Here is a 13,096-nt window from a genome sequence, read left to right on the forward strand (position 1 = left end):
TCAAAGCATGCACGCTCAGTACATCATTAACAATTTCACATGCTTCTGCCTGAAGACAGTTTACAATTAGCATTTCGGTATGATTCATTTTCGGATGGAGAAACTGGTCTGCTTTAACTTTAGTTCTTAGCAAGTTTAAAGCCAAAATGATTCTCATTTCCCAACTGAATCGGAAGGCTCTGTTTTCTGATCTTTGGATAGAGTTCACTACCTTGATCAACCTATAGTTTATGTCATCCTGGTTTCTTTAAAAAGATACAGTGACAATGTATATCATGTGCTAAGCCAAAATCGGATAAACTAAATTGTAGCTTGTGGCATGATTTCAGCTACTCAGTCAGGCAACTATTGGGTTTTAGAGCAGAGTTTCTCAGCCTTGACAATTTTAAGATGTATGGACTTCAACTCCCAGGATTCCCATGCTGGGCAGGGAATTCTGGGAAATAAGTCCACCCATCTTAAAGTTAAGAAACCCTGCTACAGAGCATGTGCTTTGACACTGACCTTTTGCCAGAAGAAGAAGAAACTTGGAGAAGGATAAGATTCTGGCATGTTCATATGGCCTTTCAAGCAAATTGCAATGATTTATTTAACAAGACTTTGTCTTGCTGTCAATGTACTCCATATACTTCTGAATGCTATTTTTGGTAATTACCCTCTTCCCTTTCTCATGGGTGCCCTGCTTGATATGAATGAAAATTTCTGGCATTGTTGAATACAGTTTTCCCATTTCTAATGATGGTGATTTTTTCCCCCCATCAGGTCTCTCAATGTAGATATGGAATGGTTATATGGTGCCTCAGAGAGCAGCAACATGGAGGTGGATATAGGATACTTACCTCAGGTCTGTAGCCAGTGTGGACTAATTCTCTGTGTACATGCATAGTTTTTCTTGTTCTAACAACAAAAACATTCCGTCTTTTCCAATCTAGTCTCGACCATTTTTCCATAAAATGCTGGCTAAGAAATTGGAGAGTTCTTTTCCAGCTATTCCACAATGATTGCATTTACTGTTATGTTTAATGTAGCTATTGAAACAACAAACCTGCTCTGGGTTTGTGAAATAGATGACATCATAAGGCAATCAAATACCACTTTGGTATTCCCAAAAGATCTTATGTCCCTGTTGCTTCGCAGATGGAGCTGGAGTCTCTGGGACCATCTACCCCTTCAGTGATTCATGATGAAAATGGGAACGTGATTGACAGCAGAGAAGGAGAACCGATTCAATTTATTTTTGAAGACATTTCCTGGCAGAAAGAAATAAGCTGGGAAGAAGCATCTGGGAAACTGGAAGTGGTCATGTATCCATTTAAGAAAGTATGTAAAGAGCTTGACGTTCTCTCAAACATGATTAAATAATTATGTCCATGCTCTAAGGAATGAAAGTAATACAACTATGCAGGCGATAGACCAGTAGTGAAAGTGAATTAACCTACTAACAAAACAAGCAGCTCTTTTAGCCAAAACTCAGATATATTAAATAAATACACAGTACATTTTTTGATACATGCATTCGTTAGCATTCGTTAACAAGACATGAGCCAGACATGAAGGGTACACTCAGCTCATTTTGTTTTTCAGGTTTCCTACTTTCCCTTTACCCAGGCTTTTGAAAAGGCCAAGTCTGAGGGTAAACTTGTTCATTCCATACTCTTATGGGGAGCCTTAGATGATCAGTCATGCTGAGGTAAGGGCTGAATTTGACACTGGGGTGTTGTTTTTTTTTAAAGGAGTTTGTCAGGAAGTTTAAGGGTTTTTTTTTTCCTCCATTCTAAGATAAAAATGTTAGAGCAGGGGTCTCCAAACTTGGCAACTTTAAGACTTGTGGACTTCAACTCCCAGAATTCCTCAGGAGTTGAGGAATTCTGGGAGTTGAAGTCCACAAGTCTTAAAGTTTCCACGTTTGGGGACCCCTGTATTAGAGGAGGCTTACTGAGAATATTAGCAAATTAGCATGCGAGGTAAACATAATATATGCTTGTTGATTTAATACCCTGACTTTTTAACTCCATAGCTCATGAAACCCTAATTTTGCAAAGCCTCGATAAAGGTGCTTCATTTGTTAAGGATCTTGTGCTAAGTTGATTTTATATAAAAATCTCAATAAGATATATATGGCTACAGGCCAATATTTCTCAACCTTGGGAGCTTGAAGATGTGTGGACTTCAACTCCCAGAATTCTTAGAGTGAAATCCACACATCTCCAAGCTAACCAAGATTGAAAAATTCTGATCTAGACTTTAGTTTTATATGGAGCAAAAGGAAGCCATTCTCTGAAGAGCCTAAAAAGTAAATTGAGACCAGACAGGAAGGTAAAAGTTGCAAATGGAGATAGGAAAAGGAAATGCAAAATAGAAGGGCATACATTCAAGCCATTATAAAACAAATGGCATTTTGGTACAGTAGGGTGTTTAAACTCCATTTGCATATTATCTCTCATTGCTTCTAATGCTTCCTTTCTGCTTCTCTGGGAAGTCAGTGGAACATCAAGCTCTGTGCTAAGACTTTACTCCAAACTGCCCTACTAAGCCAATTCAGAGTAACTTGCATTAAGGAAAATTGAGTTCCATCTCCCTACCAGACATATCAAGAACTTTGCCTAGGAGCCCTTCTGACAGTGCCCACTCACTCCTATATTCATTACCCAACCCAATGTTTGCAGCAGGACCAACATCACAGATATCCCCGGAGGTGAAAGTGATAAACGAGATATGAATATTATCCCTTTACCTAAAGATTCAGAGATCTGCTCCTAAGTGGTCCTATGTTTCATCCAAATATTTCACTAGCTTCTTTTGTTGTTCCTTTTTGAGCAGGTTCGGGGCGAACTCTCCGGGAAACAGTTCTGGAAAGTTCGCCCATCCTTGCATTCCTGAACGAGAGTTTCATCAGTACCTGGTCGTTGGTGAAGGAGCTGGAAGATTTACAGGTAAGCTGCTCCTGAAATTCAAGAGGAAGACAAAGTGGAATAGGTAGCTTGAGAAGACAGGGAAAAGATCACATAGGGTGACCCTTCCTCCTTTAGTAGTAGTTTGATTAATTAGTCTTGCTATCTTATCAATCTTGGCTCTATTAGATCGTGTTCTGTCGACTCTTCTACTCTTATGGTGGTCAGTTCTTCTTTGAATAGATTTGGGAAGCTTATAAGCAAGACAACGAAAGCAAAAGTACCATCCTTCTTTTGTTTCTCAATACATTGCCCCTGATTCTTAAAGTATTTCATAACCCTTATGTCTATCTGATAAGCTGACCCTCCACTGCAGCAAGGCCCGGAATGGGGTCCCTAAGCCCCAGGAGTATGTCCTCTGTTTAGTAAACTTGTAAGTGCCCTAATCTATTAAACTCCTGATGCCTATTAATATGAATATATATTAAATTAAAGCATCCTTACTGAATGAAAAGATGATCAAGATATAAATTTGTGAATAGCAATTAAATTACTGATTAAAAGTGAAAGATAAATAACTAATCATAATCCAGAATCAAACATGCATGGTTCCATCTCGGTTCATCAAGTGGCCTCCAGAAGGTCTCAGTTTTTCCCTGAGATTAGGGATAAGGGACAACTATGATCTCTATGGGAAAGCTCTTCACCAAAATGGCTGCTAATATTGAGAAGTGACTCTGAGCCTCAGCCCTGCCTCCCCCCCTTACTTTACAGAAGTGGAGCACTACCAATGGCTTCTCTCAAGACAAGTTGGCTGGGCCTATAAGTTCCAAGTCGTAGAGGGCTTTATATGTGCACTTTGAGTTGCATTCAGACTTGTCAGAAATCAGTGAACGTTTTTATCTTTCAAAAGCAAATCCTTCTGTCCTTCTGCTCTTACTCATTCTTTACTCAACACCTCACAACAAAGCTTATGAAACAATGGTCATGCAAATGTTGGTGAATCACAGCTTCCAGCTTCTCAAGTCACAGAATATAGAGTTGAACAACATCTGGAAGACAATCCAATACACCAGAATAAAACAAGAAACAAACTATTAGGAAATACTATATCGTACTAAATATATATAAATACTAAATACTATAATCTTTTATGGTTTTTAGATCTTGATGGAAGCATAGACTTTGATCTCATTTTAAACAAGATTTGTTTCTATTTGAACAGCAACGAACAGCATCTTACACAAGAAATGTTAAATGCAAATGTCTTTTTCACAGGATAAACAGGACGAGATCACCAGCAAACTGGCAGACCTACATCTTGAAAAATATAACTTCCCTGTGGAGATTATGATCTGCCTGCCCAATGGCACCGTGGTAAGATTCTTACTCTCTTGGATCTTTTCAACCCCCTCTTGTCTATCATGTATTTTTCTAAACCATGGAATCTTTTGGAATCACTTTGACTTACCTACAATAAGAACTGAACATCTCATGGACAATTCTGTATCACAGAACTAAAATCAAATTATATGGAGCAATGTGGTGTCCTTGCAGCACCTATAAAAGAACAGAAAAGTATTTTCTAATGACTATGGAGATTCTCACTCCTTCAGGTCATGGTTGTCTCAAAGGTGCCTTTTCAAGAGGCAACTGGACTTTCTGGTTTTTTCGTTGAAGATGTTTCTCATCACTAGAGCTGAAGAAGCTTCTTGGATGAGAAGCGAATTGTCTTCCAAAAAAAAACAAAACCAAAAAACCCCAGTACAGTTTCCTCTTGAAAAAGCACCTTTGGGGACTATTTTCTACTGATTGTTCTTTTTGTCCCAAAGACTCAGAAATCAGTATTTGCCAAGCATCTGTAGGATGGTAAAAGTTACTTGCTTGAAAATAGCTACATCTTGGGCAGAGACGTGGCACACACCTACTCAGAACCATTAAAGCACTGGAATGGATTAAAGTGAAGAAATTACCTGAAATACTCCCAAAACTTCAACTTGAAGCAGGGAGGATTTATCACAAATATTCACAGAAACCTTAAAAATTAAATATGAATTACTATTTACTATTATGACTCTAGGTATTAATAGCTACAACAAAAGATGCATGGGAGTTTGCAGTGTATGCATGTATAGTGTCTGTCTGTCTGTCTATCTATCTATCTATCTATCTATCTATCTATCTATCTATCTATCTATCTATCTATCTATCTGCACCAGAGACATCTATGGGACAATCACCCTTTTTTTATCAGAGATGCAGGCAAGGAAGCCCTGGGCCCCACTCCACCTTCAGGGGCTCCTGGGGAAAACAAGAAACATTCTGTAGAGTTTGGAACCTAGCTTCCTTGTTTTGTTTTGCAGGTTCACCACATCAATGCCAATTATTTTCTGGATATTACTTCTATGAAGCCTGAAGAAGTTGAGAGCAGCATCTTTAGTTTCTCCTCCAGTTTTGAAGACCCCTCAACAGCAACTTATCTCCAGTTCTTGAAGGAAGGACTTCAGAAAGCCAAGTCCTACCTGTAGCCCCTAACACCCAGAAGCAAACAAGTGCTCTCCTCTTCATCCAACACGATTGTTACAGTTCTTCTTCTTGTGTTTTTGGAGCTCAGGATTAACACAGTATTGAAAAGCAAATGTATGTATGTAAATGAAAACTCTCCAAACCAGTAAGTGTTCCTTGGAAATATGAAGTCTGAAATTTCCTGAATAATGTGAGGGATGCTGCCTGGACATCTTTCTTAGTGGTAAATGGTGGGGTTATTCTGAATCTAGACAGGCTACAAGAGACGGAGTTTTGAAGACAATATAGTGCAAAAGACGGAGACAGATTCTGAGACTGCAATGAGATACCAGCAGGTTGCATTTTTGACTCCTTTGGTGTAGTTAAAACTTGGTGAGTTGATTCCTGAATGAGATGCCATCATTTCAACATCAAACTAGACCCTTTTAGGACCCTGAGTTTATAGTGTTTGGGCATTAGAAGTTTTAAGTTGCTGTTTGGTGTTAGAGGACCTCAAGAAGCCATATATGTATCTTTTAAGTTCATAAATAGCAGGCAGGATTTGTATCTGTGTGTCTCTTGCTGATGCTTGCAGGATCCCTTTGATGCTATTATGTGGATCAATCCCTAAATTCAGAGTTTCCCAATTTGTTACCCTCCAAGATGCTGCATCAGGACAGTACCCTCCTGGCTGGGAATTTTGTGAGTTGTCTCATCCACAAACCATCAACATGGTCATCCTCAAGCCACCAAAGCCTCCACATTCCTGTTGACTATTCCTCTCAAGCCAGATTTAGTCCCAAAGTCTCCATTAATGAATCCTTTACCATCACATCAAGAATACTGTTATCTTGCACTGCTTTAAGCACATACAATATATGAAATGCATTCCCAGGGATAGTGTGCTATCCGACATCAAGCCTTTGGAAGTGCTTACTGAAGTTTCTTGTCACAGGAATACAACAGCGGTACAGTTGTTGATATCTGAGATGGTCTTCAAAATAGGGCCACACAACCCCATTTTTCTCTCTTTGCTACTATATGTACTGCACATTAATTTCTCATGTTTCTAATTTCTTAATTGGGGGAAAAGACATGTGAATACAATTGAGAGCAGGATCATTCAGAGACAAGCACTATATCCTAAAACCCAAAAGAAATTATATTTCTGTTCTCTCTTGATAAGCCCATGATTGATGATAATGATGATGATGTTATCCATTCAGTCATGTCCAATTTTTGCCAGTTCTGTGGATCAGATCTCTCCACGCCTTCAGAACTTGCACTGCTTTTTTGAGTCGTTCTATGCTCTCTGGCTGGTATCAGCTTTGACGGTGTCCGGCCATGTTCTTTGGTGGCCTGGTTTCCTTTTACTGCAAACTCTTCCAAACATAATAGCTTTCTCAGGTGAATTCCCCTTTATCTTGTTCACAGAATTTTATATTGGATCCCAAATGATGTCTCTTTCTTTTAATTTTGTTATCATGTTTTGTTTTGTTTTTTAGGATTTGTTTCAACAATAGGTTGGGGGTTTTGTTACCAGAAAAGAAAATCTGTAGAAGATACATAGCTCATAGAAGATATTTTGGGAATGAAGAAAGAGTTATACTCTTGTTGGGTTTGTTGTTTAAATAATGAAAAAGAGAGCCAGTATTTTTTATAAACAAATGTGTTCAGTTTCTGATTTAGGCACTCTGAGTGGTCAAGCCACCATCTAGATTGAAATCAACACACTATTAAAAGTCAAATTTCTTTTTTCTCTTTGATTAAAGTTACAAAATAACCTACCAATATTAAGCTTAGCACATCACACATGCTCTGAAGTCACTTACAAAGTCTTTACTATAGAAGCAGCATGTGGTGAAGAAGGTGGTGACTAAGGATAGCCTCAGCAATCTTCACATGCTTTTATTTTTCTTTTAGAAACCTCTTTATATGATTTAAATGTTGCATAATCTAGGTCTTTGTATTCATATGACAGCCTGCTCTTGTTCGTCTCTTGATAGCTCTTAATCTATGCTCTCCTAAATTTTTAATCAGTTTGGAACATTTCCATATATCCCTAATTCCCTTCTTGGGAGATTCTGTGATCATCATAACTCTTTCTACTTAGTTCTATGTTGCCATCCTTTGCCTCTGAGTTCCTTATGCCTTTGTAGTTCTGCATTAGCATCACATATTCAAGGAAACACAGGAGAGTCAACAACCAGTCCCTTCTATCTCCTAATCATTGGTGGCATTAGTGGAAAGATGACCTGTGTGCACATACACACTTACCTGCAGTGGAAAGCCGTAAAGTTTTGCGGAATATTCCCTTGTGAGCTGAACTCCCAACAGGTGCATGGCACCATGGATGGAACTATGGAATTCAACTATAATAGTTGAATTTCTGTGTCACGTTAACTCAAAAGCAAGCCAATGACCTTGAGTGTGTTCACACATTGACGAAATGGGGTTTGCCTCATATGCAAACTCCACTGATGGGTTGCAAATCATGATTTACACATGGCTTGTTCAGCAAACTGTAGATCAACAATCTGTGAACTCAGCCTATGTGACCAAGCCTTATTTGTCAATCCATGTGTTAAAGTGGAGCTTAGATTTTTAATAATTGTCACTCAAGCTATTGGTCATAACAGCTGTTACCAATAATAGCTATTGTCACTTTCATATATTAATCTTTTAAAAATGTATGCTGTTAAGTTCTGTGACAGAGAAACCCCACAGGTGCATCAGTATTGTACTTAATTTGTGTGTGTTAGTATAATGTGGAGCTTTATTAAGCCAGTTTTTAAAGGCAGTAGCCAAAGCAGTAACTAATTTTATACTACTGCAAATTGGAGGGAGCCTAATTTTAGAACACAGGGCTGCTGTCATGCTTTAATGTGAAAGAAACCAAGGGAAACATGTTCACATTAATTCTGTAAATCCAAAGAGGGTAGCTTTTTTTTTCCTGGAGAAGGTTCACACCTGGCCTTTGAATGGAACATTGGGAGTTGCATTCCTAAAAGGAGAGTGAAACTAGGATAAAAACCACGTTTCATTTATATCTCAATGTAATTACCATTGAATATAGGTGCTTGGGGAAAGCCACATTTATGGCATTTAATTTAAAAGTGCTTAGGGAATCATGTATTAAGAATTTCCCCCTAAATTGCCATTTAGTGATAATGTTTGAAAATTGGGGGAGGGGGCGTTGTTTACAGGCAAGGTTTGTGCTTCTTTTCTGTGAAGAAGCATTCCTGAAATCTTAAGGTGTTTTAGATGCATTCAGAAAGAATGCCAAATATTTATGCTGATTGCCAAGCACTCAAACCATCTTTGTAAGACCTTGGGTTTTATCCAAAGTTAAGGCAATGGAATTGAGCAGACATTTAGTAATTTTTATGGTTATGGATGGTTTTACTCAGTAGTGGGATTCAAATAATTTAACAACCAGTTCTCTACCCTAATGATTTCTTCCAACAACCAGTTCACCAAACTGCTTAGAAAGTTAACAACCAGTTCTCCCGAAGTGGTGCGAACTGGCTGAATCCCACCACTGGTTTTACTGCAGGAAATTCTGCTTCCTTTCTGCAGTAATCACCACACCCTCAATATTTGAAAAACAATTTTTAAAACATTTTAATTTCCCCGATTCTTTCTCCTGCTTGAATGTATGAAATTGGCTTACATTGTGAGACAGATCATGGGTTAGTCCCGTGAACAAAAGTCAAGAGGTTTCAATTCAATTCCCAGCATTCTCCAGATAAGACTGGAAAAGCTGCTGCCTGAAATACTGGGAGCCATTGAGTGCTATTAGTTGTTACATTTATCCACAGTTAACTGAATCTTGGTTTGTAGAACACGTGCACACTAAACCGCAAACAAGCCGAGCACACTTCAACCTAATGGGTAGTGGGGATTTTACTAGTACCAGACTAAACTGAGCCAAATGGCAGGGTTTTTTTTATATTTCTGTGTACACAAAACAACATTAATAGACCAAAATCAGAGTTATTCTCTTGTTTCCCTACCCAAGATTCATTATAGGTTGATATTTCTGACTAAATCTGGAATTTGGGGACTTCAGAGAAAATGGACGTTTACTTCTGTTGGATGTTGATGAGGGTTGTGTAAACTTAAGAGCAAGAATGTCCAACTTTGGCAATTCTAAGACCTATGGATTTCAACTCCCAGAATTTCCCAGCCGGACATGCTGGGTGAGGAATTCTGGGAGTTAAAATCCCCAAGTCTTAAAGTTGCCAAGGTTGGACACCCTATTTCAGAGATACCTTACTAGAAGATACCTTTCACCCTACTTCAAAACCGAATGCAGAGACTTGGTCGCATGTTTGTATGCCATTTTGTCCCATCATGTACCACTGTGTACTTTCAAAGGCTGTGTAAGGTTTTATATTCTTGGAAGCTTCTGCGCATTTCCTGTCTCACCCTCTGACTTTAATTTGATCCTGATTTGCTGTAGTTTGTGCGGGCAAACACATTATTGAAAACAACTAATGGTGTTCTTGGAAAAGAACCTTCTCTGTGGAAAGTTATTTAATGCTGCCAACTTGTATCAGAACCAAGAATAAGTTTCACTGAGCTCAGTTACATTTGTTTTGGAAGCACTGTGGAAAGAAAACACTCATGGGCACTTTGGGGTAATCATTTTGTTTATTCTATTTTTGATCCCTGGATTTCTTAACCAAAAAAGAAAAAAAAAAAGCTAAGACTTTTCTATTTATCTTATCACTATAAATAGATTTTATAGGTATTTTGATAACTATATAGAGAAGAAAATGAATAAGTTGGTTTCTTTCCTTGCTCATCTGTTCTTTGTGAAGGCCTGATCTTAAACCAAGGATGGCTCAGGCTTGATGTCTGACGGTTGATTGCAAGGAGAGAAAAAATCTTTTATCATTCTCTTCATTTTTTAACTATTTCCTTTAAAGATTTTTATTTTATTTTTGCTAAATGTTCCTTTTTTTAAGGTGCTTTATTGTACAATACAAACTTATTTGCATTCCCTCTGTTAGCAGCCTATCCCCACTTAGTCTTTCATGATTTTTTTGGTGATCATGAGAGTTATAGAGGTAGTCCTTAACTTACGACTAAAATTGAGACCAGAATTTCTGTTGCTACGCAAGGCAGTTATTAAGCGCCCAATTTTATGACCTGTTTACCATGGCTCTTAAGTGAACCACTGCAGTCAATAAGTGAAACATGCAGTCATTTAGCCAATCAAGCTTCTTCCATTGATTTTGCTTGTCGGAAGCTGGCGGGGAAGAATGCAAATGGTGATTCCAAAATTCCAGGGAGCTACAACTGTCACCAGTTCACACCAGCTCCTAGTGCCCAAATTTTGATCACATAACTGTGTGAAAGTTGCCATGGTTGTACAGCACATGTGAAGACCAGTTGTACTTCACTTTTTCGGTGCCACTGTAACTTTGAACGGTCATTAAACAAATTACAACTTACAACTAAGTTGAGGACTATTTATCTTAAGGAACTACCCATATCTTCAAGAATAATTAGTTTGGGGCTGTATAACATTGAGAATGTTTTGGATCTAATTAGTGTTGCTATTCATAAAATTATATTAGAATAACTGTGCTGGACAGGTTTTTAATAATGGTTATCAGAGGTCTGTAAAACAAGCTGAAGTCAATCTTTCAGAGACTGTGCCAATATTCAAAGAGACTATTTTTAGTTAGAAAGTTTTGGCTTCAAAGCATTGAACATTGTACACACCTCTATTTGTTATCAAATACTGAAAAAATATTAAGAGGAAAAATCAGGAAAGTCAATTAAGTGATGGTCGATGTATTTTTAAACACCTGTATATTTAAAAACATTTTTAACTTGCTTGTAATTCATATAGAACCATAGTCCTTGGATTTCTTCAAATCCAAAGAATATTCACTTTCACTTTGAAACTGAACTGAATATTTGGATATATAATCTTAATTTCAGACCTCAGTTATTAAATTTGCAAGTTCACAGATTCATTTATAACAGTTGAACCAGTGTTATAGTAAACCATCATGGATTTATTCTTGTATAAAATGTTGGCAACGTGGCTGTTTGTAGCAGCAAAGATCACTTTTTTGCAATAATAAAAAATTGGGAAAACCAAACAAATGTGTTTTTGTATTTGATGCCAGGGCAACGAACACTGTATATTTGAAAAGTAAAAAGGAAATGGCCAAATGAAACGAACTAATCTGTAAGTGGAATAGTGAAATGGGCAGCATTTTTGCTACCTGCTGGTGAGAAGACAACGAATTTAAAAAATGTCTAATTAATTGTAGAGTTGGCCTTTTAAACCAATACATCAAAACAGGGTTTTCAAACTTTTTCAGGTCACAGAACCTGTCATTAAAAAAACTTTCCCTGAACCCTCTAGCAAAGTTCTAGTAAAACAGGTTGTTTTCCCCCCCTTGGTCTTTCACAGAACGCTATCAAGTTCTTGGGAATATGATTTGAAAACCTGCATTAGAACATGGAATGGTTAGCTGGAATCATAAGCGACTTTGTAGCCTGGGCTGGGTCTGTGCATGAGCGAACTAAGCTTATAAACATTCCCAAACCAGAGCCTTGGCTCTTTAGCCTAATCCTGTTCATACTTAGTCAGCAATTCTTCTTGTGTAGTTTATTGGATCAAAGACATCACAACATTTTGCAGCACACCCGTTATTTACCCTAGGTCTCACAATGTCAATTCAGTTTTGAAATTCAAAGTGATTTGCAACACTGAAAGTAACTAAGCAAATAATGTGGCTTTGGGCAATAAAGGAGATTCTTCGAGAAACAGCCGAAGGTAGTACTATATCTTCTGGATGGGGCAAGTTGACAAGTAGCTGTTACTTCCCCAGGCAACTCTTTCCTGAACAGCAGCTTTTCAGGAATACTCCTTTGATTTGACTCATCCCACCTGTAGGCATTCATTATAAATCACAATGATGAAAGATGATGAAAAATCCAAAATACGCACCTCAATGACACACACCAACTCCGGCTTTTCGTATTTGTGTCCAGATGTTGGGTATCAGTACACAAATCACAGGAACAATGCTTTTTACATTCTGGGGAACCAGAACCAGAACCAAACCAGACAGTTACAGAGGTGCAGATGATAGATCCATGCAGTTCCAAGCTTCCCTAAGCCTCAACTTCTTTGAAATCAGAATTCTGGAGAGGCATTCGTACTTTTCTCTTTTTTTAGATGCCGTAACTCAATTCAAACATGTCAAGTCATAATTTAGTTTGGTTTATGAACCATGGCTTGTGACTATGGTGGGCTTGTGGTCCCATGAAATACAGACCTGGGACCGAAAATAAGGAGAAACTTTCTAACAGTGAGAATCAACCAATGGAACAGTTTGCCTTCAAAAAGTGTGGAGGGTTTAGAGAAGAGCCTGGACAGTCACTTGTCAGAAATGGTATAGAGTCTCCTACTAGAGCAGGGGGTTGGACTAGAAGACCTCCAAAGTCCCTTCCAACACTTATTCTGAAAGTCAGAAATCAATGAATGATAACTTCCTCCAACAGAAGCTTCAAACAAAACCTCAACCTTCATTGTGACAGTATCCGTCAACTCTGGTATGAAGTTATTGTGAAGTTTCCATTTAAAACTTTAAAATGTTTTATCTAAATTTATTTATTTATTTATTTGATTTGTCAATTGCTTACAAGGTAATAGGTGTAAGTATAAA

At 38.0% G+C, this 13,096-nt stretch overlaps 1 protein-coding gene across 1 annotated transcript in view; it reads left to right on the forward strand.

The window, feature by feature from the left end:
• The window catches only part of SELENON (selenoprotein N), a 28,999-nt gene extending 17,477 nt beyond the window's left edge, over window positions 1–11,522 (forward strand). Inside the window, exons 7-12 of the mRNA XM_026702586.2 lie at window positions 763–844; window positions 1,138–1,320; window positions 1,585–1,690; window positions 2,821–2,933; window positions 4,170–4,268; window positions 5,255–11,522. Coding sequence (XP_026558371.1) covers window positions 763–844; window positions 1,138–1,320; window positions 1,585–1,690; window positions 2,821–2,933; window positions 4,170–4,268; window positions 5,255–5,419 — 748 coding nt within the window. The 3' untranslated portion in view covers window positions 5,420–11,522. The remainder of the gene's footprint in view (window positions 1–762; window positions 845–1,137; window positions 1,321–1,584; window positions 1,691–2,820; window positions 2,934–4,169; window positions 4,269–5,254) is intronic.
• The last annotated feature ends 1,574 nt before the right edge of the window (window positions 11,523–13,096 follow it).

Source organism: Pseudonaja textilis, chromosome 10 (assembly GCF_049901715.1).
Source record: "Pseudonaja textilis isolate UNSWEBS1 chromosome 10, rPseTex1.2, whole genome shotgun sequence".
Taxonomy (NCBI): Eukaryota; Metazoa; Chordata; class Lepidosauria; order Squamata; family Elapidae; genus Pseudonaja; species Pseudonaja textilis.